This window comes from Salvelinus fontinalis, chromosome 42, assembly GCF_029448725.1.
Source record: "Salvelinus fontinalis isolate EN_2023a chromosome 42, ASM2944872v1, whole genome shotgun sequence".
Lineage (NCBI taxonomy): Eukaryota > Metazoa > Chordata > Actinopteri > Salmoniformes > Salmonidae > Salvelinus > Salvelinus fontinalis.
The window spans coordinates 19,793,458-19,820,943 of NC_074706.1; the positions used below are offsets into that span (position 1 = coordinate 19,793,458).

Sequence of the window (27,486 nt, forward strand, 5' to 3'; positions counted from 1 at the left end):
TTAACGTGTTCTCTCTGCATCAGGTCTCACTGAGATTGGATTCCCAGAGACATGCTATTCAAATCAAATCCAATTTATTTATAAAGCCCTTCTTACATCAGCTGATATCTCAAAGTGCTGTACAGAAACGCAGCCTAGAACCCCAAACAGCAAGCAATGCAGGTGTAGAAGCATGGCGGCTATTTATCTGCCCATGATTGCATTATCGTAGTGTAAATCGAACCAATTGATATAGTACTGCTTCTAATACTATATGCTTGTAAAGAAAATAAAATCCTTTTAACTAGCCTTTTTTCTGGTGCAAAGACCTTGTGTCCTGATTCAACAGATAAATCATTTAAAGTTTCTCACTTTTTTCTCTTGCTTATTCTCCCTGTCGCTCACTCAAATTCACACACGTGTACCATTTCTAACAATGTTTGTTGCAGGAATGATTTGACAGACACATAACTTTTGAAAATATTATATTTCATTCTCTTTATTGTCACTTTACACATTCTTGAATTTTTGCATTTACCTTTCTTTTTTTAAGACTGCCAATCTGTCATCAATTGGGGAAACTCTGTCCATGACAATGTCCTCAGGATTATCGAGCGGTGTGTTTATAAGAAAACGTTTTTTGAATATAACAACATGTATTAGGATTAAGCAAAACTTTACCATTTAGAGAGGAGTTCAAAATTGACATTATCAAACTAATATCTGATTTTGGTATCCTCTTTCTTAAAATGTTTAATTGGTGCCCACATTATGCCAATAGTTAATTTATTTTCTTATCTTTTTATGCTTACAGTAAGTGTCATGAAAATTCCGCAAACTCAGAAGGTTGATGTGTTGCGGGTCCTCTGGAATTCCTAAAATATGTCCACGACTGCCGTGGTGGTGGAGGACACAAAATATGTGCATTGCCGTCAGAAAGTATTTACACCTCATGACTTATTCCACATTTTGTTGTGTTACAGCCTGAATTCAAAATTGATTAAAAAAATATGTTTCTCACCAATCTACACAAAATACCCCATAATGACAAAGTAAAAACATGTTCTTAGAAATGCTCTCTAATTTATTGAAAATTAAATACAGAAATATCGCATTTACATAAGTATTCACACCCCTAAGTCAACACTTTGTAGAAGCACCTTTTGGCAGCAATTACAGCTGAATCTTTGAGATTTCCACACCTGGATTGTGAAATATTTGCCCAATATTAATTTCCAAAATCTTCAAGCCTAGAAAACCATTTGCAGGTTTTGCCATAGATTTTCAAGCAAATTGAAGTCAAAACTTTAACTGGGCTACTGTCTTCTTGGTAAGCAACTCCAGTGTAGATTTGGACTTGTGTTTTAGGTTATTGTCTTGCTGAAAGGTGAATAAATCTCCCAGTGTCTGGTGGAAAGCAGATTGAACCAGGTTTTCCTCTAGGATTTTGTCTGTGCTTAGCTCCATTCCATACATTTTTTATCCTGAACAACTCCTCAGGCCTTAACGTTTACAAGCACACCCATAACATGATGCAGCCACCACTATGCTTGAAAATATGGAAAGTGGTACTCAGTAATGTGCTATATTGGATTTGCCCCAAACATAACACATTTTTTACAGTATTACTTTAGTGCCTTGTTGCAAACAGGATGCATGTTTTGGAATATTTGTATTCTGTACAGGCTTCCTTCTTTTCACTCCAATTAGGTTAGTATTGTGGAGTAACTACAATGCTTTTCATCCATCCTCAGTTTTCTCCTATCACAACCATTAAACTCTGTTTTAAACTGTTTTAAAGTCACTATTGGCCTCATGGTGAAATCCCTGAGTGCTTTCTTTCCTCTCCGGCAACTGAGTTAGGAAGGACGCCTGTATCTTTTTAGTGACTGGGTGTATTGATACACCATCCGAAGTGTAATTAATAACATCACCATGCTCAAAGAGATTTTTGTGGTTGAATCTGTGTTGGAAATTCACTGCTCAACTGAGTGACAATATATGTGTGTGTGATACAGAGATGAGGTAGTCATTGAAAAATAATGTTAAAGACTACTATTGCACACAGAGTGAGTCCATGCAACTCATTATGTGACTTCGTAAGTACATTTTTACTCCTGAACTTATTTAGGCTTGCCATTATAGGGGGTTGAATACTTATTGACTCAAGACTTTTCATTTTATATAAATGTATTACATTTCCACAAAAATATAAATCCTCTTTGACATTATGGGGTATTGTGTGTATGCCAGTGACAAAAAATAAATATTAAATTCAGGCAGTAACAACAAAATGTGAAAAAAGTCAAGGGGTGTGAATACTTTCTGAAGGCACTGCAAATGGCTCCTAGCCTCCCATTCATAGGCTACTTTCTGTCCCTGTATTGGTTATAAAGCACTGCCTGGTTATGCAGAAAAGGGTGAGATCAAATGTGATGTATACTAAAAAGAGATTCAATGAAAGTCAGAATGAAAAGTCCCATTTTGTGTTAACTAAATAAAACACAATTCAAATACACCATATGAAAACCACACATACACAGCAAAACATCTGCATGAACTTGATAAACTGCATTAATTTTCTCATTAAAAGTCTTGAGAATATAATTAAGTAGTTGAATGGAAGTAATGAAACAGGCATTTGTGAACATCAAACAGCCTACACAGTACAAACACAATATATATCACACAATGTCTGGATGCAATATTCTACCCAGGAATATTAAACAATCTGAAATCTGTTACTCTCATTATTCCACATGCATCTGTGGATCTTTTCCGCTGACAACAATGAAAATGTATCTTGTCTTTAATGCAGCGTTTGATCTAAACATCAGAAGCTATCGAGTGGAATGGTTACTTTCTATGTTATACAGTGGAATGGTTTTTCTGCTGGTGTATCCTGAGGTATCTCCTCTCTGAGAACCTCTTCCCGCAGTGCGTACAGGCAAATGGCCTCTCTCCAGTGTGGACCTTCAGGTGCCTCTTCAAGTTGGAAGAGTGTGAGAAACTGGCCTGACACAGATGGCAGCTGAATGGTTTCTCCCCTGTGTGGACCCTGTGATGCCTCTTCAGGTCACCAGCCTGAGCGAAGCACATGTGACACTGGGTACAGCTGAAGGGTTTCACCCCTGTGTGGACCCTCTGGTGGATCTCCACCTTCTGGAGGCAGCTGAAGCCTTTGTTACAGAGCATGCAGAGGAACGGTTTATCTTTACTATTGTCTGATGTGGCTCCCCCTCCCTGAGTCTCGGCTCTAGCCCTGTTGTTTGAGTTCAATACCTGATCGGAAGCCCCCATCGACATGGACACTGGGTCGCGACCCCTGAGCGTGTGTAAAGGGGAGTGGGTCAAAACATATGGATTTGTCTCCAAGCTTTCCTTGTAATCTAATAAATCTCTGCCTTGTGAGTGTCCTTCTCCTGAGTGAGGCTCGTCTACATTCCATGTCAGAGGAGCGTCGTCCTCCACTTTCACAGTCACCTCATCTAAGACTATAACCTCCTCTTTCTTATCTAGGCACCCTTCAGAGTATACACTACTACTGTACTGGTTCCAGTCCCCTCTAGACAGATCAGTCTGTGTCTCTAAACCCAAGGATATGTTGCCAGGGTCCATCTCTGTAGTGTAAGAACAAGACGGATCATTGCCAGTCTCTAACACGTCACCTGAGTCCCGATGGGAATGAACAGTCCTCGGGTTTGGATTACCGTAAAGTAAATACTCTGAGCCGGGAGCAGGATGACAGCCCAGTGGTCCCAGCTGCAGTCTCTCTGTGTCTGATCTGTGGTCAGATCCTGTGTGTAAAAGCCTGTGTGTTACAGTTAAAGTCTCTGTGTCTGTCTCTGACTTGAGGACGGCATTTAGCGTTCCACTGAGCTCCGTGATGCTGCATCGGGTCCTGGGCTGGGGTGAGGCGGCGATTATCTTTGTGGCTACATGGGGCGCTACGCCAGCCTCTTCTCCAGTCTGGATGTCTCTACTGTGTCGTGGGTCCTCTCCTTCAGTCCTCTCCTGCTTGACCAGAGACGATCCTCCATAACCTGCAGCGTCTGCATCTGCAGACTGACAAGAAGAGAGGAGGTTATTATCAGTACATGAGTTTAATCGGTTAACAATGTTGTCGTCACAAGCTCCCCTTTGGCAGATAAATAAGGATGTACATGTAAGCAAGTGAATAGCTGAGGGGAGCCTTTCTGAAATAAACTGGACACATTTGATGTAGTGTAATTTTTTATGTTACACTATGACACTAACCTCTATCACAATAACATGCTGGGTTGAGGTTACACTCCCCTCATCTACAGCTATGGGTCGGTCATTTCTCCACGAGATGTGTTCTGCTGGCTTCACAAAGCTCCTGTGGCCTCCAATGAGATGTCCTCCACCTAAGAGAGTGATTGGGGGGAAAGGGGTGGTTAAATTAGGTACTGTCAATGCTCAACGATATATTGTACACTATTGACACTGTCTACAATTGGCAAGGATGTAAGCAGGGCTGGACTACCACACGTGGGGCCCCAGGGCACCTACAGTGGGGTCCGAAATTATTAACACCCTTGATAAATACTGAGCAATTAAAAAGGAAAAAAAGGGGGAAATTATATTATTTTCTTACAATTGCTCAGAGGTTTTGTTTAACAAGTCATAAAAAAAGTACACCTGTTTTCAATTCCTTTCAATACCCTACGTTGCGAGGATAATGGCGCATAGCCTTTTTCTAAAATGTTTTATGAATTGGAGAACACATTGGGAGGGATCATAGACCATTCCTCCATACAGAATCCTTCCAGATCCTTGATATCCTTTGTCTGCGCTTATGGACTGCCAACTTCAATTCAAACCATAGGTTTTCAATGGGTTTCAAGTCCGGAGACTGTGATGGCCTGTGCAAAATGTTGATTTTATGGCCAGTTAATAATTTCTTTGTGGATTTTGATGTATTCTTTGGCTTATAGTCTTGCTGGAAGATTCACTTGCGGCCATGTTTGAGGCAACCAGGTTTTTGGCTAAAAAGTCCTGGTTCTGGGTAAAGTTCATGATGCCATTGACCTTAACAAGGGCCACAGGACCAATGGAAGCAAAACAGACCCATAACGTCAAAGATCCACCACCATATATTATAGTAGGTATGGGGTTATTTTCTGCTCATGCATCTTCATTTCAACGCCAAACCCACCACTGGTGTGCATGGCCAAAGAGCTCTATTATCATGTCATCCAACATATGTAAACGCCTGGAGTTTGCTAAATGGCATTGGCACTTGGATTGGAACCGGTGCTTTGGTCAGATGAAATGAAAATAGAGCTTGTTCATGCCCGTTCGGTAATCCGGCTCTGGATGTCAGGTAATACTTCTCATAAGTTGCTACTTCTCATAATATGCTATTGATTGATTGATTCTGTTCCATGCATCACATTATTTTAATTGAGTATGACAATAGGAAATTAAGTAAATCAAGAATCTGGTTAAAATATGATATTGTGTATGTAAGAATAATTTGTTCTTAATTGACCTCCCTGGTAAAATAAAGGTAAAATAAATAAAAAATTCAAGATAGCTAAGTAATTAGGGGAAGTATGGCATACTATCCAAAAACTGACCAAGAACCAATTCTGGGCAGTGGTGTAAAGTACTTAAGTAAAAATACTCAAGACATAATTATGGTACAATTCACTCACCTATCAATATAATGCAATGTCATTCCTACTGCTTCTGATCTTTGCGGACTCACTACACCCAAATACTGAGTTTGTAAATTATGTCTGAGTGTTGTAGTGTGCCCTATCTGTCTGTAAAAAAATACAAATCATGCTCTCTGGTTTGCTTAATATAAGGAATTTCATGTATAGTATTTAAGTATGAATATTGAGTACCTTTTTCCATTACTGTACTTCATGGAAAACTCCAACCAAAACTATATTTTGGTATTTGTTTCATTAGTCCATTGTTGATATATGCAAAACATTTTGGGACTGTCAGCAATCAAGATGTCAAGATATCTAACTTTCAAAATACAGAAACACAGCCGGTATGATGCATTTTGCATTTTAAAAAACAGATACTTTTAGACTTTTGCTCAACCAGTATTGTACTGAGTGACTTACACTTTAATTTGAATACTTTTCTATCAAGGTATCTTTACTTTTACTCAAGTATGACAATTGAGTAATTTTCCCACCATTGATTCTGGGCAACACATCTAAACACATGCTCAGTGGAACCTAGCTAATTTCCGATACATAAGAAATAGTTTAACTACAGAGGCAGCAAAACTGTAATTCAATTATGCTACTCCCCCACTTAACATACTGCTTGACTAGTTTGGCCCAAGCTTGCTGTACAACATTAAAACCCATTCAGTCTGTCTACAAACAGGCTCTCAAAGTGCTTGATAGACATCATCCCTGTTACATCCTCAGATCTGAGAAAAGCTTGTGCAACACACCTACGCATGTCTTGTATTCAAGATCCTAACCGGCCTGGCTCCACCTCCACTTAGTACTTTTGTCAAACAGAAAACCCAAACCCATGGCAGCAGCCACAAGGTCTCCCATGAGAAGTGACAGTATAGTTAGTTCCCTTAAGGAAAAGCACCTTTAGTCAAACAGCTTTCTCTGTGAGACCTTCCCATGTCTGGAACACACTGACATCAGAAACACATAACTGCACCATCACAAAAACTCAAAGACATGGCTAAAGGACTATCAGACGTGTGAACATAATCCCTAGCTGGGCGTTGCTGCTTTCCATATTATCTGTTGTCTGTAGCTTGAGAGGTGTGTAAACACTGTTTGTTGCTTTTATGCATTGTGTTTTGTTGCTTTTTGTGCTACGTGTTGCTTTTCCTATGTTGCTTTGCATGTGCTCACTGCTCATTTCTTATCTGTATTAGCCGGCTGACTAAAACCGGCACTTTTACTGAAACGTTGATTAATGTGCACTGTCTCTAAAAATAAACTCGGCATTCTGCAAAATGTACCTCTTGCCATTCCTCTGTATCGGTCGAGGATCTTGACACTACTGGGGCGACTGTCGAGGACGCGCTTTCGTGTTGTCCTCTCTGCGCGGTCCCGTGCCACCTTCAGTTCAAGTAGCTGTAGTTTCCTCCGCATTGCCCTGTTTTCTTTTTGGCTTTTAGTGATTTCCAAACGAAACACTGCATAGTCGTCGTCTACGAGTTTACAGATGTCTGCCACGGCTGCATTCGCTAGCACCTCCATGATGGAGGCTATTTGAGTGTGAAAAAACATACAGTTAGCCATTGTTAGCGTTAGCTCAAAAAATATCAACCAAGTCCTGTCTACAACGCGAATTAAATACAACCTGATGTAAGTATGTGATGCTTTGCAGTTAAATTAGTCATTTTGTTATATAGATTGTTAATAAACGACCAGATAAATTAAAACCCTAACGTGGAAATTGTTCTTCCGTTTACACTGAAAAGAAAATATCTTATTGGTAGGCGTCATAGCTCAAAGGGTGTGGTTAAATGAAAGGTTTGCGCGCGGTTCTTTGAAATACGGTACAGGTGATTAAATTACACATGAAATATCCTATGTTCAGCAGTGTTGGGGAGTAACTAAGTACATGTACTCGCTAACACACTCACTTAGTGGCGTGTATTCATGGATGGCAAGGGAAACCATGCTTCCCCAAAAAATTGACCAAGAAAATAAGAAATATTTCGTCTCTGCGTTTCAATTCATAATAGGCTGAATGTATCTCACCGGAGAAAGCATCCGAGCGATTGAAACGGCTTGGTTTCAGTATGTTTAGCTGTATCTATCTGGTCAGAATGTGCATGACATTGTTGCCAGTAGCATGGAATACCAGGAAAGCCAGCGAGCATTTGGCCTCCTGATATTTAAAAAAAACCCAGCCAATCAGTGTTGAGCTAAACAGTGAGGTCAGTTGCGAATGGTTCTGGCTCCCTAACAAACAAAATAAGTGTCAAGCCAGTTTGGATTTGATTTGACCAATCACATCACAAGCCAAACTTAATTATTGACAGTAAAAAAGTTGAACTGTTGCATCTCCTTGTGTTAACTAAAATCGCCCCTTTCCTAAATTAGCCATCAATGGAGAAAAGAATTTGGACTTGTGATTTTACTTAATTCTCCGTATTGGCCAATGATTATAACAACAATTCTGACCCAACCATAAATTCATACATTGTGCCCCTGGCCTGTGAGGATGGAAGTTCAACATGTAGCTAGCTAGATGTAGTATGCTAATATTAACTAGCTGGCCTGACGTATTGTTGCCCATGAAAGGAAGTTAGCGAGCAAGTATTTGTCAGGTAGCCTAGGACAACAAAATCTAAAAGTGTGTAGTTTAGGCAACATGAAAGAGGAGGATGGCATTGGCATTTCGCTACAAGTAGAGTGAGTGAACATGTTTTTTTCTATTTGCACACACACACGTCGGGATTGCATATACAGTACCAGTCAAAAGTTTGAACACACCTACTCATTCCAAGGTTTTTCTTTATTTGTACTATTTTCTACATTGCAGAATAAAATTGTAGAATAATAGTGAAGACATCAAAACTATGAAATAACACATCATGTAGTAACCAAAAAAAGCGTGAAAAAAAATCTAAATATATTTTATATTTGAGGTTCTTCAAAGTAGCCACCTTTGGCCTTGATGACAGCTTTGCACACTCTCGTCATTCTCTCAACCAGCGTCACATGGAATGCTTTACCAACAGTCTTGAAGGAGTTCCCACATATGCTGCTTTTCCTTCACTCTGCGGTCAAGAAAAACCCTTGAATGAGTAGGTCTGTCCAAACTTTTGAATGGTACTGTACATACACCCACACACACATCAGTACCATGGACAGCCACATCATATTTAGCTTACATTGAGTGGACTAAATTGTTGTTGGTATTGTTTAGTTGTCACTGTATTACACTGTCACTGTATTAGACTAAGTAAGCATAGGTGATTAGATTATGTTGAAATGGTGCTGGAATAATGGAGGCTGCTCCTGTTTTCTTTGCGACTTGCGGTAACTCTCTGCGGTTCTATATTAATAGTTGTTTATCAGTCCAAAAATGTCAGAAACATTACCTTGCTTGACCATGCTGTAGTTCATGTAACTGTTACATGCAATATTTTTGGTGGACTTCACCAGACAGTTTTTGTAATGAAACAAATGTGTGGTTGAATTTATTCTGTTTTCTCATTGACATTCAATTCAGCATTGAAAAAAGGTGCAAGTTTAAGTTTGTTCCATCTGACTGAGTCTGACCACAAGTCAGAGAACACTATTTTTTTTTTTTTTTTTTTACCTCTATTTAACTAGGCAAGTCAGTTAAGAACAAATTCTTATTTTCAATGACGGCCTAGGAACAGTGGGTTAACTGCCTGTTTAGGGGCAGAACGACAGATTTGTACCTTGTCAGCTCGGGGATTTGAACTTGCAACCTTTCGGTTACTAGTCCAACGCTCTAACCACTAGGCTACCCTGCCTATGATGACAAATACGTTTGATGGATCCATTTCGTTTTCTATTGACCGTTAAGGGGAAAGTAATCCAAAAGTACCAAAGTAATCATATTACGTTACTGAGTTTGGGTAATTGTAATGGGAAATATTAATTGTATGTGTCCACATAACTGAGTATGTGACTAACCTTGTAAAACTGTCGTATTATAATCTTCTGTTCTGATTATAATTCTGTGTTACAAACTAGCTTGCTTCTGTGTCCTTGTATAGATGAAAGGAGAACTGAAAGTCCCGCCCAAGAACAGGAAACTATAAAGATATGTGCTTGACACCCAATGCTTCGGATTTCGGACTGACTGCGCTGTGTAACTCTGTTATTCTCCTGAGCTCAGAAAAATAAAGAATCTTAGTTTGACTTGGAATCCAGCAAATCCTTATTTTATAATATCCACCACATAATCCAAAAGTTACATTACTGAATTCAAATTTGGACAAGTAACTAACGGATTACACTTAGAAAGTAACCTACCAAACCCTGATGATCAATATCTTTCAAGCTGAGAACAGACTTATTTACAAAAGAACAGTGTGTGAGCTAGAGTAGAACATTTATTCCATCTACATCACCTCAGTAAGATAAATATTAAACTGTCCTTGTTCTAGCCCAGGTTTACTGTCTCTAAAAAAAACAGGTATTTACTCAAGCCTGTTCCAAATGATAAGTTAACAAAGGGTTAATGAGGGGTATGTGGTTAATTGCCCTCTTACCCCAAGACACTTCACATGATAGCTATAATATGTCAGAGCTAAAGAATGATTCCCAGATATCCCGGGTACATCTAAAACCACACTTCTAAGATTTCTCCCCATTGTGGACACTCCTATGTCTGATAAGGTTACTCAGGAAAGAGAAGCGCTGGTCATATAGTCTACACTTGAAGGGCCTCTCCTTGGTGTGAACGGTCTGGTGCTTCTTCACAGTTTGCCTCAGCGATACGCTTTCCACGCGTACGGCTTGTCAGCGTCCATCCTAATGCTCAGCCTTCCACGTTGTGACCCAATGACACCCCAGGAAGTAGAAGCAGGAGATGCCACCAATGTGGTTAGTCCTTGAGCTCCCTCCTTGACCTCTAGCCATTGTTTGGGTGTTGTTGGCATTGTGTGCTGTGTTATAGGCTAGGTACCTCTTGTGGTGACCGCCCATCCTGACCCTGTCTGTATTGGTGAGGTAACTGAGGAAGGCTAGACCCAGGTCCTCTATGAACCCATTCACCAGGCATTAGACGAGACCCTGCAGAAGACAGACTTCCTGTTAGACTCCAACCAGTCTCCCACAACTCTCTGTGAAGGCTGAAGCCCAGTGTGACCTGCTCTGTTCATCATGGATACTGTGGTGTTTGTATCATAGGAACAGGAGGATATATCTCTATCAGCCCCAGGCCCTGCTTCATCCCTGCACTGAGACTGTGAAGAGAAGGGTCTGGGCTGCAGACTTGATCCCTGACTGGAACCTCTGTCTCAGTGATGACCACCAAAGCTGAGGTTGTTCAGTCCACCATGGACTGTAGACTTATAACAAAGATTGCACAGAAAAAGCATAAAGGTTTACATAACCTATTTGCTGTACACACAAACAGGACATGCTATAATAAAATGTTAACCACAGCCAAGCCAGTCTCTAACACGGATTCAAGTACCTAATAATATGGAGCCATTTGAGTTTGTTATCTCGACTCAATGGTACAAAAACAACAAAGTCAGTCAGCACAGATTACATTTTGTATTTCATTTCAAGATAAATAAATAAAAGAAGAAACCCGCACACTGCTCTTGCTAGTATCACTGCTTTGTATTAAGCTTTACGTATCGGCCTCAAGGCCTTTGTCAGAGATTTTTTGAGTGTTTACAACCTGCACCCTTATGTAGACACTGCTCCACCAATGCATCGAATGGGTTTTGAGTTGAGGGAAAATAAGTGTTACCAAATATAACAATGTGCATTTCATAAGTATTATAATAAAGTGTGTACATAAAACGTATTAAACAAGACTAAAACCACAATGAGGACATCGACCTATCAAGTTCACATTTACAAAACCACATACATGGGCATTTCATCATTAAGAGCTTTAAGGAATAATGTCTGGAGGGTGAAAATCCCAAAACATTCTCTTTTGCTCAGAGTATTATTTATATCACCTCCTGTCTGATATCTTGACTTTCTCTATGCCACAAAATCTAAAAAAGGTAGAAATGTCATTAAAATGTACTGCGACTGGATAATCCTGGTTGTTACTCCTGATGGAACTTTTACGTTCACTAATTCTATTTGAGAGAACGAGAGGTTTTACCTACATAACACAGCCCACATGGACATTTAATTATAGATAACATGGGTGGTGGAGCGCGTAATAATGTCATTTATTTGGACCCGTTTTCTTGTATGTGGATGGCAGAAATATTCAAACTTCATCATATTGTTGCACTGTGTGCAACCTCTGCATTTATAACTACCATTCAGAAGAGGGTGTAAAAGAACATGGCTCATTTTTTTTGTGGCTGGCAGTTGGCATGGACCAATCTGTCACGTAAATTGCGACCTCTCCTATATACAATACGTGGTGTGTTCTTAAATTCAGCTGGCAGAGCTGGGTCTGATGATAAAACATGCCAATTTCAACAAAATGGTCACACACTCACATAACGTAAAGCACAGTACTTTTATTGCACACAACAATACATGATCTCGTAGAAAAACGTCTTACTATGGTAACACTACATTTTCTGTAAATCTGATATGTCACTTTGATGAAATGGATTTTAAAATACTTGGTAAAAGGGTCAACATTACATTACACACAGCTTCACTACTTCCTGTCAGGTAAAGATGATTTAAGGCATTATCACAGATATGGCATCATATTAGGCAAGAATTAAGACTAGGCAAAGTGATCGTGGCAGGTGAAAATTATATCAAAAGTTTTACCATTGCAACATTTGATGTAGTCACGTTCACCGTAGTTGTCTGAAGCATGCTATAGAGTTCACAGCTGGCGATGCCTCATCGCGATAGGTTATTCCCCATCATTTGCAACAATGTTTATGAGCGTCACCAGCTTTCCTTTGCGCTACCTCAAACTGTCGTGATTACCAGCTGAGAAACTTTTATGAGCTGATTTACTCCTGGCACAGAGTTTGTCTGAGCAGTGTTTTAACATCATCCTAAAACCTAATCTGAGCTGGATTTTTTCTTCTTCTTAAAACAAGGTTTAACAGGGTTCCTAGGAGCTTTTCTGAGATGATTTGTGGATACAAGCCCTGATTGGCTGATAGAATCGTCAACAACAAAAAAAGGCACATGGTATTCAACCTGTCAGTTGGAGCTGGACCCCGACAGCCTGTCAGTTGGATCTGAAGCTGGACCCCGACAGCCTGTCAGTTGGATCTGAAGCTGGACCCCAAAAGCCTGTCAGTTGGATCTGAAGCTGGACCCCGAAAGCCTGTCAGTTGGATCTGAAGCTGGACCCTGAAAGCCTGTCAGTTGGAGCTGGAGCTGGATCTTGAAACCCTGTCAGTTGGAGCTGGAGTTGGACCCTGAAAGCGACAAACTTCCACAAGTGTGTAGGCTACTTTGTTTTGTCATCAAAAGAAAAGGCATACGTCACACATCATAATTTGCTATATCATTCTTGTACTGTTTTCAATAGGTCACCAGAAGATGCAGGACAAGAGGGGTATACTACGAAGCAAGCTAGATCTACTCACTTCTAAAGCTAGCTAGCTTCACTTAGCATCCAATTCAAGCTCATTCATTCATACTATGACATTGGATATTACTCATCTGCCTGCCGCTAACTCTAGCAGGTTTGTAACTGCACGTGCATGTTGCTCATGACTACGCAAACGCCAAACTCTTTATTTAAACAATGCTGAAACATCAATCCATGGGGAAGTCTCTGCCTAATTTTCATTTAGTGCCTGAAATCAAAATTAAAGCAACGTTATCCTGCCAATTCAATAGGCTAGGGTGTGAAATAGGCTTTTAGAAGTGCTGTCTTTATTTTATTATTTTGGTGTGCTTTGATGTGCTTATCAATGCACAAGCATATTTTCCCCCACTCCTATCAATAAAATAGTTGTATTAAGTCATACAAAAGTTACTGTGCGTGAAGTTTCAAATACATTTGATGTGATAGGTATTTTTACATAACTATATTTTTTAACACATTTGATTAATAAAATATTTAAATTAGTTGTCTTTGTGAAAGGGAGGGAATCTGATTTCATTGGTCCTCAACTCGCGGCTCAGACACTTCATTCAAGATAAATGTAGTTCGTTTGCCGATAGTGATGGAATTTAGGTTTACGAGTGTTTTAACGATGCATCTTTCCGAATAATGTAACATCCGTTTCCCAAAACACTCCACCTAGAGAATGGTCGCTGAGTGCATCGTTGGAGCATGTTCTAATGCTTACCCTATAAAAATGCATTAAATCTCCGATTTGGCCCATGATTGCGCACATTTTTATTTATTTCACCTTTATTTAACCAGGTAGGCAAATTGAGAACACGTTCTCATTTACAATTGCGACCTGGCCAAGATAAAGCAAAGCAGTTCGACACATACAACAACACAAAGTTACACATGGAGTAAAACAAACATACAGTCAATAATACAGTAGAAAAATGAGTCTATATACAATGTGAGCAAGTGAGGTGAGATAAGGGAGGTAAAGGCAAAAAAAGGCCATGATGGCAAAGTAAATACAATATAGCAAGTAGAACGTTACAAGCTGACCAGACCGGACACGTCGCGTGCGCGAGCGTCGCAAAATACATTTAGAAATCCATGTTATTCAATTATTGCACCCACACTGCTTGCGCGCCAACGAGCGTCTACGACACCAAGGGCTAAAATAGATGTCGTTCCTATTTCTGACGCAGATCGCGCTGCAAGTCCTGCCTCTCCCATCTCCTCATTGGTTTATAGAAGCAGGTACCCACGTGCCATCTCATCATTGGTTTATAGAAGCAGGTACCCACGTGCCATCTCCTCATTGGTTATACCCACGTGGGTGATAGAAAGACTAACTGTTTTGCCGGTAGTCGTGGTAATACAATGAAAGTTTAGATGCGATCACCATATAATTTAAATGATGACAAAGCCTGGAAGGAGGAGAGATGACTAGAAACGATTCGGTTGGCCGTTTTATGTGTGGATTAATTGTCGGAGTAGAGATCCTTGTGCATTTCAGGTAAAATAACAACTCAATGTTTATATCCCAGGACAAATTAGCTAGCAACAGCAAGCTAGCTAAATAGGACAAATTAACGTTAGCTAGCAAGTGCAAGCTAACTAGCTAAATTACCATACATGTTTAATGCTTTTCGACCTGTCCCCAAATTAATGTCATCGGTTCAGAGTTTGTTTTGATATTTTAACATGCGTGTTGTGATCGTGTTTGGTGTGGTGGGGGCAAAATAAATTTATGCACGATAGCGCACGCGCGTGCAGTCGGTTTGGGCAAGGTGTTATTATAGCCTTAAGATGCTTTTGGGGAAACCAGACCAGGGTTCGTTCTGAAGGATTCGGTACCATAGAAATATACCTGGCTAAAAGCTAAGCCATTTTCGTTGTACCTATTATTCCGAGTTGACCAAAGTTACCTCGCTAACTCGTCAAACTACATTTGTAGTATAGGGCTCTGAACAGCCTGTTTGTATGGTGGACCATACTGGCCTATACCCTGTCTACCAGCTATTCTCAAAAAGGGCTTAAGTTTTTGAGATGCCCCTACCTGAGGTAGAGCAAAATACAACCATTTCTTCCATCTCTTATATCTCCCATTTATGAAATGTTCTATCATACACAGTACAAACCCAATATGAAACAGACTTTTTAGACTTATGGCAAAATGTCTGGATGCAATATTCTACACAGGAATATTCAACACTGAAATCTGTTACTCTCGTTATTCCAAATGCATCTGTGGATCTTTTCTGCTGACAACAATGAACATTCATCTTTGTCTTTAAAAGGGTAGGAACCATGAGTTTACTCAAAGTAAGAACGTAGTGTGGTCAGACTTAATAGTCACGGTGTGGTTACCTATAACTCCAAAAATAGTTGTCTTGAAATATTTATGATTATTTTCAGATATCTCCGGAGCTACCCACAATGCACTATTGTCAGCGTCATATGGAGAACCGGCGCAACCTAGCCAGCTCAATCTGGCTAACATTAGCTATTAGCCATTCTAGCATGTTATTAAATTAAAGACCAAGTGTTGGCATTGGTGAGCTACTATGTACATCCACGAAGAAGTAACTATATAAATAAATGCGAAAAACTGCATATCCTCTTCTCCTGTGCGTGGTAGTCGAGCGTTAGTAGTAGTTTTCCCTCGTCCGTAGCTAGTGCAATAATACCTACAAGGACTGGGTTACGAGTCATTTGTGGCCCAAAAATGAGAAGCTAGCTTTGAAATGGGACCGGTTTGTCCGGTTGAAGCGAGCACTTCTACTGTATGCGGTGCTCATTTCACCCAGGAGGACTTCAAAGCCTTAGTATAACCAGTGGAATGCAAGATTTGGAATGAGACGGAAACCAGGTGCTGTGCCGAGCGTGAATGTGAAGCCTGCCGACCTACCAGTACATCGCTAGTGTCAGCAGTGATGGAGATAAACCAGGTAAATTCAATGTGGATTTACCACACTATATCTCTATTGGATTATCTGACTCTCCCTCGGCCGGTGAAACGGCAACTCCCTCTAAAGGCCTCTCCTTGGCTCTTCTTTGGTAGCTAACTCAGCCGTCAATCGGTAAGTTTCCTCTCTCTAATTTATATCTGCTTGCTTTTTATGTGGGTTCCTGCCTGTGTAGACTAGTTGTTCTCTAGCTTACTACTTAGCTATGTTGACTGTGGTGGTTTGCAAGCTATGGCTAGTTATCTGGCTAGGCTAGCTAGCAGGCTAAAATAACCAACTTTAGCTGGCTTGCTTGCTGGCTTAGATACCTGCATATCAGTGGAGGCTTGTGACTTGAACATTTGAGGAGGATGAGAGAACCACACTATTTTAACCTGTTATGTTATAATTCTTAGAGTAAAAAACTCAATGGACATTTATGAAAGCTTAACCAAGTTTATTCTGCTCAAAGGGTCAATACAGCTGCATTCAGACAAAAACTTTTCCCACCACCACAAGTATATATACTCCAATTTAGGCACTCCCCCCTTCTCACCAATCCTTACATATTTTATGGTTCGACAGGAAGACGAAGTGATAAGGGAGAAACAAACGGTAATAAACCAAAGGGGATTTGACCTGACCTCAACCCCTTGAGGCCTAATCCAAAAACCTCCACCCGTATCCCCTATAGCAATGCTGTGACTTCCTCTTGTCATGACGTTGGCAGTGGGGGTAGGTTTATGACAGTCATAAATACCTCTTTCCCCATTTTTCTCTCTCCCTACTATAACTGATGTGACATAAGGAAACCCATGGGTTAACATAGAGATTCTGGGTAACATCAGGAGTTGGGGGAAATGAACTATATTCTGGTAGTCCGACCAACTGAACATATGCGGGGGTACTTAAGGTATATTATGTCAGTTCGGTTGCCCTCTGACACATTCTCATCAATGATAGAATGACAAACTCTACTGTGGAAAGTCTAAACGTCAGAGGTATCGGATTCACATGGAATTGTTGTTTAATTCAAATGTTTGAATATGACATTATTTGTGAAGAGGTGAAATGTAATTTTAGCTTCCAAATGAGAGATCTGTGCTTTCATAAGTTTTCCTCTGCTCACAGTGGTCCGCCCCTGTGAAGAGGCATGGGTTATAAACTTTTCAGACACACCCCTCTCCTTCCACTATAAAAGCCAAGAACAAGAATATAACTTCCTGTTCCGGGTACACCAGGATGACGGTCCGGTGTCAGAATGGTTCAGATAATAACTACAGATGAAGCCAACATCAGCATGGACTTTGATTGTGAATGGTATGAACTTTGAACTCGTATTCACTACAGAAGTGATATCTCCTAGCCGTTGAGTTAGGAACAGCTAAACGCAGGTTAGGAAGGACAGTCCAAGTATCCCGTCTACTACACCAACGTTACTCCAACGTATCCCGTGACTACCAGAGACATTCTTCAAAGGACAGAGGACTCGGGTTGGCGACACGGTCCATCTACCACCAACCTACTGAAGCGCAGCTCAGAGTAAATATTCGTTGCATTTTCCTCTTCGAATGGGCGGTAATTTAGAATGCATAAGATACTGTATTTACGATAGCACAGCTTGCCTATGTTCGTCTCCCGCTCTTTCACTAGGACTCAACCCCCTTTCCTTTGTGTAACAAGCTGTCATATCTATTCCGCCCGCTAGCGACGTTTTTCTGTATGACGTAATTTGTGATCAAGTTATGATTTAATTGTATATGTGTGATTCTGTGTGATTAGTTAGGTATTTAGTAAATAAATAATTAAACCCAATTTTGTATTGCTGATTCAACTTGTTAGCCAGGATTCTTGCAGATAACCAAGGACTTACAACTTTCAGATGAGACTGAATAAAATGACGATTAATGTGACTTATGGATGTAAAATCTTACTAAATCTTAAAGAGTTTATTCGAAAGATAACAGCTCTATAAATATTCTTTCGTGGTGTACCTCTCTAGTTAATTAACATTTACATGATTAGTTCAATCAGGTAATATTAATTACGGAGAAATAATTTTATAGAATAGCATGTCATAGCAATTAATCTGGCATAGTCAAAGACACGACACTCTCGTCTACCCAACACATTCCAAAGCCATCTGGCTCCTAGAGAACTTCGGATTTAAAAAACAGTCTCTTTCACTCCTTAGATACTATACTTCTGAATATAACAATGTTCCAAGTTTAACCCAGAATCTAACAAACCTAAAGCATGTAATTAATAAATGTATAGTACAATATTATGGGGAATGGGAATGAGAGGGCTACTTACATTGTTGGGAAGGGATCACAGCAGTGATTGAATGAGGGTATAAGGCATGAGTTGAGGTGTTCACAGGCTTCAGTCCAGGACAGGCTCATCATGGATGGATGGTGTTGGAGAATAGCTCAACTTTTTCACTGAGGGCAAGACAGGATTTGACTAGGAAGACAAAAAACAATTGATTACGACATCTCAGAAAAGACAGTCGAAAGTTCCATATGTGAAGCAGTAGTTGCAAGTAGTTGCTCTTGTTAGCGGAACTTTCCCTCTCTTCGTGTTCTCTAAACAGCCAATTATTGCATGCCTAAAAATGCAGTGGTGTCGATAAACCGCTTGATAACGTCCCTGTTTCTTCTTACTTTCTCGTTGTGCTGCACAGTTTGAATACGCAGACCTACGTCCATTACATAAGCGATCCAGCTTTTTCCCAGAAGCTTAAATCTGATGTGGGCATGTATATGCTCCCTGCTTTGTTATGCCGCTGAACGATTGATGAGATAGGGTGCAGGCTGTTATCTCAGCCTGCCAGTTTAGTGGAGTCTGCCACTAGCACAGTCTGTGTAGTCAGCTCAACTATCCCCATTGAGACCGTGTCTGTGCCTCGATCTAGGTTGGTAAAAACTAAACATGGCGGTGTTCGCTTTAACGATCTCACTGGAATAAAGACCTCCTCTATTCCTGTCATTATTGAAAGATGTGATCTCTCATCTCAATCGGGCTACTTAATTTTAGATCCCTCACTTCCAAGGCAATTATAGTCAATGAACTAATCACTGATCGTAATCTTGATGTGATTGGCCTGACTGAAACATGGCTTAACCTGATTCATTTCCTGTGTTAATGCGCATCCCGTAAAGGCGGTGATGCTAACATTTACGACACCAAATTTCAATATACAAAAATTGGGCTTCTAGTCATGAAATCTATGCAGCCTACTCAATCACTTTTTATAGCTACTGTGTACAGGCCTCCTGGGCCATATACAGTGTTCCCTTAATTCCTATCTGACCTTGTAGTCATGGCAGATAATATTCACATTTTTGGTGACTTTAATATTCACATGGAAAAGTCCACAGACCCACTCCAAAAGGCTTTTGTCCAACGGACCTACTCACTGCCACAGTCATACTCTGGACCTAGTTTTGTCCCGTGCAATAAATATTGTGGATCTTAATGTTTTTCCTCATAATCCTGGACTATCGGACCACCATTTTATTACGTTTGCAGTCGCAACAAATAATCTGCTCAGACCCCAACCAAGGATCATCAAAAGCCGTGCTATAAATTCTCAGACAACCCAAAGATTCCTAGATGCCCTTCCAGACTCCCTCCAACTACCCAAGGACTTCAGAGTACAACAATCGGTTAACCACCTAATTGAGGAACTTAATTTAACCTTGCGTAATACCCTAGATGCAGTCGCACCCCTAAAAACAAAAAAAATGTGTCATAAGAAACTATCTCCCTGGTATACAGAAAATACCCGAGCCCTGAAGCAAGCTTCCAGAAATTTGGAACCGAAATGGCTGGAATTCTTCCAATTAGCCTCACTGCTGCTCACGATCATCCTATTTTTCCAACTTAATTGAGAATAAGAATAATCGAAAATGTATTTTTGATACTAGGTCCCAAGAAACAAAAATATCTTCTGTTGGATCTGACAATTAATCTTGATGGCTGTACAGTCGTCTCAAATAAAACTGTGAAGGACCTTGGAGTTACACTGGACCCTGATCTCTCTTTTGACGGACATATCAAGACTGTTTCAAGGACATCTTTTTCCATCTACTTAACATTGCAAAAATCGGAAACTTCCTGTCCAAAAATGATGCAGAAAAATGTATCCATGCTTCTGTCACTTCTAGATTAGACTACTGCATTGCTCTCCTTCCCGGCTACCCAGATAAAGCACTAAATAAAATGTCAGTTAGTGCTAAACACGGCTGCTAGAATCTTGACTGGAACCAAAACATTTGATCATATTACTCTAGTGCTAGCCTCTCTACACTGGCTTCCTGTAAAGGCTAGGGCTGATTTCAAGGTTTTACTGCTAACCTACAAAGCATTACATGGGCTTGCTCCTATCTTTCTTCCCGATTTGGTCCTGCCATACATACCTACGTTCGCTATGGTCACAAGACACAGGCCTCCTTATTGTCCCTAGAATGTCTAAGCAAACAGCTGGAGGCAGGGCTTTCTCCTATAGAGCTCCATTTTTATGGAATGGTCTGCCTATCCATGTGAGAGACGCAGACTCTGTCTCGACCTTTAAGTCTTTATTGAAGACTCATCTCTTCAGTAGGTCCTATCATTGAGTGTAGTCTAGCCCAGAGGTGTGAAGGTGAACAGAAAGGCATGGGAGCAACGAACCGCCCTTGCTGTTTCTGCCAGGCCGGTTCCCCTCTCTCCACTGGGATTCTCTGCCTCTAACCCTATTATGGGGGCTGAGTCACTGGCTTACTGATGCTCTACCATGCTGTCCCTAGGAGGGGTGAGTCACTTAAGTGGGTTGAGTCTCTGACGTGATCTTCCTGTCCGGGTTGACGCCCCCCTCAGGTTCGTGCCGTGGGGCAGATCTTCGTGGGTTATACTCAGCCTTGTCTCAGGGTAGTAAGTTGGTGGTTGAAGTTATCCCTCTAGTGGTGTGAGGGCTGTGCTTTGTGTGACGACCCTCCCACTCTGTCTGCCGTATTCTCTCTTTGTTCTTGTTTCCTTATTAGGATGCCGGTGGGCGGACTTGGGAGGGTCGTCAGCTACATGGGAAACACCTGGGCCCACTGTCATAGGATAAATGCACCACTTCCCCATTCATGGAGGAGACTCTCTCCATGCAGACACCTTGATAGATTTTGTTGTGGCTTTTTGGTTGTTTGCTTTAGCACCTTTCAACACACCGCATTATCACATTCATGCATGCCAAAACACTCACTTACACGACTGATTACTTATTACACACACCATTGTTAATTGCATTTAGGTTACTTTATTTAATAAATATATTTTGTTACTCCTTATCTCCACGTTGTCTCCCTTTTGTTACGGGCTTTGAGCCGGTTCGTGACATTTGGCAAAGTGGGTGGGGTTATATCCTGCCTGGTTGGACCTGTAGTCGGACGGGGCCACAGTGTCTCCTGACCCCTCCCGTCTCAACCTCCAGTAATTATGCGGCAATAGTTTGTGACGGGGGGCTAGGGTCAGTCTGTTATATCTGGAGTATTTCTCCTGTCTTATCCAGTGTCCTGTGAATTTAAGTATGCTCCCTCTAATTCTCTCTCTTTCTCTTCTCTCAGAGTACCTGAGCCCAAGGACCATGCCTCAGGAATACCTGGACAGATGACTTCTTGCTGTCCCCCAGTCCACCTGGTCATGCTGCTGCTCCAGTTTCAACTGTTCTGCCTGTGGCTATGGAACCCTGACCTGTTCACCGGACATGCCAACTTGTCCCGGACGTGCTGTCTCCAACTCTGAATGCTTTGCTATGAAAAGCCAACTGACATTTACTCATGAGGCGCTGACTAGAGGTCGACCGATTATGATTTTTCAACGCCGATACCGATTATTGGGGGACCAAAAATCCGACACCAATTAATCAGCCGATTTAAGAAAAAAAAAAAAAGAAATGTATTTGTAATAATGACAATTACAACAATACTGAATGAACACTTATTTTAACTTAATATAATACATCAATAAAATCAATTTAGCCTCAAATAATGAAACATGTTCAATTTGGTTTAAATAATGCAAAAACAAAGTGTTGGAGAAGAAAGTAAAAGTGCAATATGTGCCATGTAAGAAAGCTAACGTTTAAGTTCCTTGCTCAGAACATATGAAAACTGGTGGTTCCTTTTAACATGAGTCTTCAATATTCCCAGGTAAGAAGTTTTAGGTTGTAGTTATTATAGGAATTATAGGACTATTTCTCTCTATACGATTTGTATTTCATATACCTTTGACTATTGGATGTTCTTATAGGCACTTTAGTATTGCCAGTGTAACAGTATAGCTTCCACCCCTCTCCTCGCCGCTACCTGGGCTCGAACCAGGAACACATCGACAACAGCCACCCTCGAAGCAGCGTTACCCATGCAGAGCAAGGGGAACAACTACTCCAAGTCTCAGAGCGAGTGACGTTTGAAACGCTATTAGCGCGCACCCCGCTAATTAGCTACACCAGTTACACCAGCCTAGTCTCAGGAGTTGATAGGCTTGAATTCATAAACAGCAGAGCTGCTGGCAAAACTCACGAAAGTGCTGTTTGAATGAATGCTTACGAGTCTGCTGGTGCCCACCATCGCTCAGTCAGACTGCTCTATCAAATCATAGACTTAATTATAACATAATAACACACAGAAATACGAGCCTTAGGTCATTAATATGGTCGAATCCGGAAACTATCATCTCGAAAACAAAACATTTATTCTTTCAGTGAAATACGGAACCGTTCTGTATTTTATCTAACAGGTGGCATCCATCATTCTAAATATTCCTGTTACATTGCACAACCTTCAATGTTATGTCATAATTACGTACAATTCTGGCAAATTAGTTCGCAATGAGCCAGGCGGCCCAAACTGTTGCATATACCCTGACTCTGCGGGCATTGAACGCAAGAGAAGTGACACAATTTCACCTGGTTAATATTGCCTGCTAACCTGGATTTCTTTCAGCTAAATATGCAGGTTTAAAAATATATACTTCTGTGTATTGATTTTAAGAAATGCATTGATGTTTATGTTTAGGTACACGTTGGAGCAACGACAGTTCTTTTTCGCGAATGCGCACTGCATCGATTATATGCAACGCAGGACATGCTAGATAAACTAGTAATATCATCAACCATGTGTAGTTATAACTAGTGATTATGATTGATTGTTTTTTATAAGATAAGTTTAATGCTAGCTAGCAACTTACCTTGGCTTCTTACTGCATTCGCGTAACAGGCGGGCTCCTCGTGAGGCAGATGGTTAGAGCGTTACTAGTTAACCGTAAGGTTGCAAGATTGAATCCCTGAGCTGACGAGGTAAAAACCTGTCATTCTGCCCCTGAACAAGGCAGTTAACCCACCGTTCCTAGGCCATCATTGAAAATAAGAATGTGTTCTCAACTGACTTGCCTAGTTAAATAAAGGTGTAAAAAAAAAATATATATATAGTTTTTAAAAATCTGCGTCCAAAATTACAGATTTCCGATTGTTATGAAAACTTGAAATCGGCCCTAATTAATCAGCCATTCCGATTAATCGGTCGACCTCTAGCGCTGACCTGTAGCACCCTCTACAACCACTGTGATTATTTTTTGACCCTGCTGGTCATCTATGAACGTTTGAACATCTTGGCCATGTTCTGTTATAATCTCCACTCGGCACAGCCAGAAGAGGACTGGCCATCCCTCAGAGCCTGGTTCCTCTCTAGGTTTCTTCCTAGGTTCCTGCCTTTCTAGGGAGTTTTTCCTAGCCCCCTTGCTTCTACATCTGCATTGCTTGCTGTTTGGAGTTTTAGGCTGGGTTTCTGTATAGCTCTTTGTGACATCAGCTGATGTAAAAAAGGCTTTATAAATGCATTTGATTGATGTTCTTCAGGTCACTGTACCCCCTTTTGCACAAGGCTCTGACTTTCCAAAAAGCAGGCAAGGCCAGCAATACAGGTGGCTTGATGGAAGGCTCCCTGTTAACCAGCTACACTTTTGATACCAGTTGGTAGTGAACGCCCTCACCTTTTCATCCTTCTTCATGAAACTGTTCTCAGGAAGAGGTCGAACCTTTGTTTTAATTTGCACCTTTTCTGTGTAACCCAGAGAATGAAAGTGGTTCTTCAACAAAAAGTCCACAACATTTTCGGTAGCGTTAGCCATTCTGCTGGCGAAAACTGCATGCTTGCGCTGGTAGCTAGCTAGCTACTGCTACTTGCTTCTGAAGTTAGTTTGATATTATTCAATTCAAATTCATCAAATTACAGGAGATAGATTTTAAATAGTTTTCTTAGTTTTAGAACTGTATTTTTGTCCAGTTAATGGAAGTTATTTCAATTGGCCTTGCTATCACTTTTTACTCTCGATCTCTATCCAATAATGTCACCAAGCTTCTCGACACACAGAACCCTCCCAGAATGCTCTGCAGCACAACACCAATACAACACACTAGGTTCATTCTCTGATCATAATCCTATGATTGGATGGATAAGATGTCAGTCCATACTGCAAAATCTTTGAATGGTTGGAGGTCATCCTCCGGAAGTGGTCATAAATATCATGTAGGTCTATGGAAGGGGGGTATTGATGTCAATCTAGCCAGAGGAAAACGGAAGCTAGCTAGCTGTCCTCCGGCTACACCATGGTTCTTCCCCAGAAAGTGCTGTTGAAGTTACTATAGACCTTCATTGCAAAACAGTGTGTTTGAATCAATTATTTGATGACATTTGAATATATTTAGTATAGTTTTATCTGAAAAAAATAACTTAATATTTCACTTTTTATTTTTATTAAATTTCACTGAGGAGGATGGTCCTCCCCTTCCTCCTCAGAGGAGCCTCCACTGCTGCATGTACTGGTAACATTATTTGATAACTGGTTAGATGGTGTTAAGTTTTTCCAAAACTTTGGTCTACATTAAAGTGAAAGTCAGTAAAATAATACTGAGTAAAAGTATTTGGTTTTAAATATACTTAAGTATCAAAAGTAAATGTAATTGCTAAAATATACTTAATAAGTATCAAAGTAAAAGTATAAATAATTTCAAATTCCTTATATTAAGCAAACCAGACTGCACATTTTTCTTGTTTTTAAAATTTACGGATAGCCAGGGGCACTCTCTATAAGACATAATTCACAAACAAAGCATTCGTGTTTAGTGAGTAAACCAGATCAGAGGCAGTAGGAATGACCAGGGATGTTCTCTTGATAAGTGTGTGAATTGAACCATTTTCCTGTCCTGCTAAGCCTTCAAAATGTAACGAGTGCTTTTGGGTGTCAGTGAAGACGTTTGAAGTAAAAAGTACATTATTTTCTTTAGGAATATAGTGAAGTAAAAGTTGTAAAAAATGTAAAGTAAAGATACCCCAAAAACTACCTAAGTAGTACTTTAAAGTATTTTTACCTAAGTACTTTACCCTACCGACGTTTGCAGGCTAGTATTGTAAAGTGGTTGTTCCACTGGATATCATAAGGTGAATGCACCAATTTGTAAGTCGCTCTGGATAAGAGCGTCTGCTAAATGACTCAAATGTAAAATGTAGTTGGCTAGCAACCTTGCAAGCTGATTTGTAACAAATTCAAAGTATTTGCTTGTAAGTTGGCTGATGACTACTGGTTTCAAATGTAATTGAAACCAGTAGTCATGGTTTAGTTATGTCTGTTGGAGTTTACATTATGGGGAATAGGCTGGCTTGCCTGGGGCCTCCATGTTACGTCACACCGCGCAAAAACATCTTCCGGCATGACTTCGGCATTCTGATGGGTTTTATGTAATAACTTGAAAAATAGAAAAGTAAGGTAACTTTGCATTTAGACTTTTGATGCGTATTCTAATGCAATTCCATATGTTACATTCGGTTTAATTTTTATGCTACCTACCCTTTAATGCAGGTTTTGATCTAAACTTCAGAAGTTATTAAGTGGAATGGTTACATTCTATGTTAATAGAGTGGGATGGTTTTTCTGCTGGTGTATCCTGAGATAGCTCCTTTCTGTGAACTTCTTCCTGCATTGCGTACAGGCGAACTGCCTCTCTCCCGTGTGGACCTTCAGGTGTATCTTTAGATTGTCCTGGCGGGAGAACCTCTTCTCACACTGGGGGCAGCTGTAAGGTTTCTCCCCTGTGTGGACCCTCTGGTGCCTCTTCAGGTCACGAGTCTGTGCGAAGCGCATGTGACACTGGGTACAGCTGTAGGGTTTCACCCCTGTGTGGACCCTCTGGTGGATCTCCACCTTCTGGAGGCAGCTGAAGCCTTTGTTACAGAACATGCAGAGGAACCGTTTCTCTTTACTATTGCCTGATGTGGCTCCCCCTTCCTGAGCCTGGGCTCTAGCCTTCTCGTTTGAGCTCAATACCTGATCGAAAAGGACTTCTGAATCGGAAGGCCCCACCGATGTGGACACTGGGTCGCGATCCCTGAGCGAATGTAAAGGAGAGTGGGTCGCCACATTTGGATTGGTCTCTAAACTTTCCCTGTAATCTAAGAAATCTCTGCCCTGTGAGTATCTGTCTCCTAGGTGATTATCTGCATTCCATGTGGGAGGAGAGTCACCCTCCACTTTCACAGTCACCTCATCTACCACTATAACCTCCACTTTCTTGTCTTGGCACCCTTCAGAGTTTACACTACTACTGTACTGGTTCCAGTCCCCTCTAGACAGATCAGTCTGTGTCTCTAAGCCCAAGGATATGTTGCCCGCGTCCATCTCTGTCGCGTAAGAATAAGACAGGTTATCACCGCCAGTGTCTAGCGTATTATCATCACCGTCTCCACGGCAATAAACCATCCTCTGGCTCTGGTGAAATACAGGTAAGTATTCTGAGCCGGGAGCTGGAGGACAGCCCAGTCTCTCTGGATATGATCTGTGGTCATATCCTGTGTGCAAGAGCCTGTGGGTTTCAGTTGAAGTCTCAGGGTCCATCTCTGACGACGTTCGGTATTCCACTGAACCGATGCTGCATTGGGTCCTAGGCAGCGCTGGGGCTGTGGTGGGGTTCTCTGTGACTAAAGGGGCTGTTCTTTCAGTCTTCTCCTGCTTGACCAGAGACGATCCTCCAGGACCTGCAGCCTCTGCATCTGCAGACTGATGAGAAGAGAGGTGGTACATGAGTTGAATTGGATAACAATATCATAGGGATGTCGCACAAGCTCCTATATCCTCCTGAGACCCAGCAATTCATTTTTATGTTCTTTAATGGACATTCGTTTTTGATCCGTATCGCTAAGGCCATACATGCCACAGTATTAGGTCCTGTTGTACCTATGAGAGGACATTTTGGGCTTTTCAATTATCACGTGTAGTGGTGTCAACCTTCATAATTTTTTCTTGTGTGTAATTGTATTTTTGTGAGTTTGAGATTCAC

The 27,486-nt window shown here is 40.9% G+C and overlaps 2 protein-coding genes and 1 long non-coding RNA gene across 7 annotated transcripts in view; 1 reads left to right on the forward strand and 2 right to left on the reverse strand.

The window, feature by feature from the left end:
* Positions 1-480: 480 nt before the first annotated feature.
* On the reverse strand, positions 481-7,244 carry LOC129841461 (zinc finger protein 34-like). Its single transcript, XM_055909733.1, has 3 exons — positions 6,962-7,244; positions 4,237-4,367; positions 481-4,044 (listed from the first exon to the last, which is right to left on the reverse strand). Exons 1-3 carry the CDS (start codon positions 7,242-7,244, stop codon positions 2,848-2,850), a joined length of 1,611 nt encoding a protein of 536 aa, XP_055765708.1. The 3' UTR covers positions 481-2,847.
* Positions 7,222-17,939, forward strand: LOC129841480 (uncharacterized). 2 transcript variants are annotated; one of them, XR_008757331.1, is made up of 3 exons: positions 7,222-7,310; positions 9,707-13,053; positions 13,144-17,939. It is a non-coding gene; the product is annotated as an uncharacterized LOC129841480 (long non-coding RNA). The 2 variants fall into 2 exon arrangements; XR_008757330.1 differs by having other exon boundaries at positions 9,707-17,939.
* The window catches only part of LOC129841468 (oocyte zinc finger protein XlCOF8.4-like), a 30,066-nt gene continuing 14,722 nt past the window's right edge, over positions 12,143-27,486 (reverse strand). Inside the window, exons 3-5 of one of the 4 annotated variants that reach the window (XM_055909750.1) lie at positions 26,055-27,206; positions 18,441-18,590; positions 12,143-13,030 (exon numbers count right to left, since the gene is read on the reverse strand). In XM_055909750.1, coding sequence (XP_055765725.1) covers positions 26,058-27,206 — 1,149 coding nt within the window. In that variant the 3' untranslated portion in view covers positions 12,143-13,030; positions 18,441-18,590; positions 26,055-26,057. Of the gene's footprint in view, positions 13,045-18,440; positions 27,207-27,486 lie in introns of all 4 variants that reach the window. The other 3 variants (XM_055909749.1, XM_055909747.1, XM_055909748.1) reach the window with 3 other exon arrangements.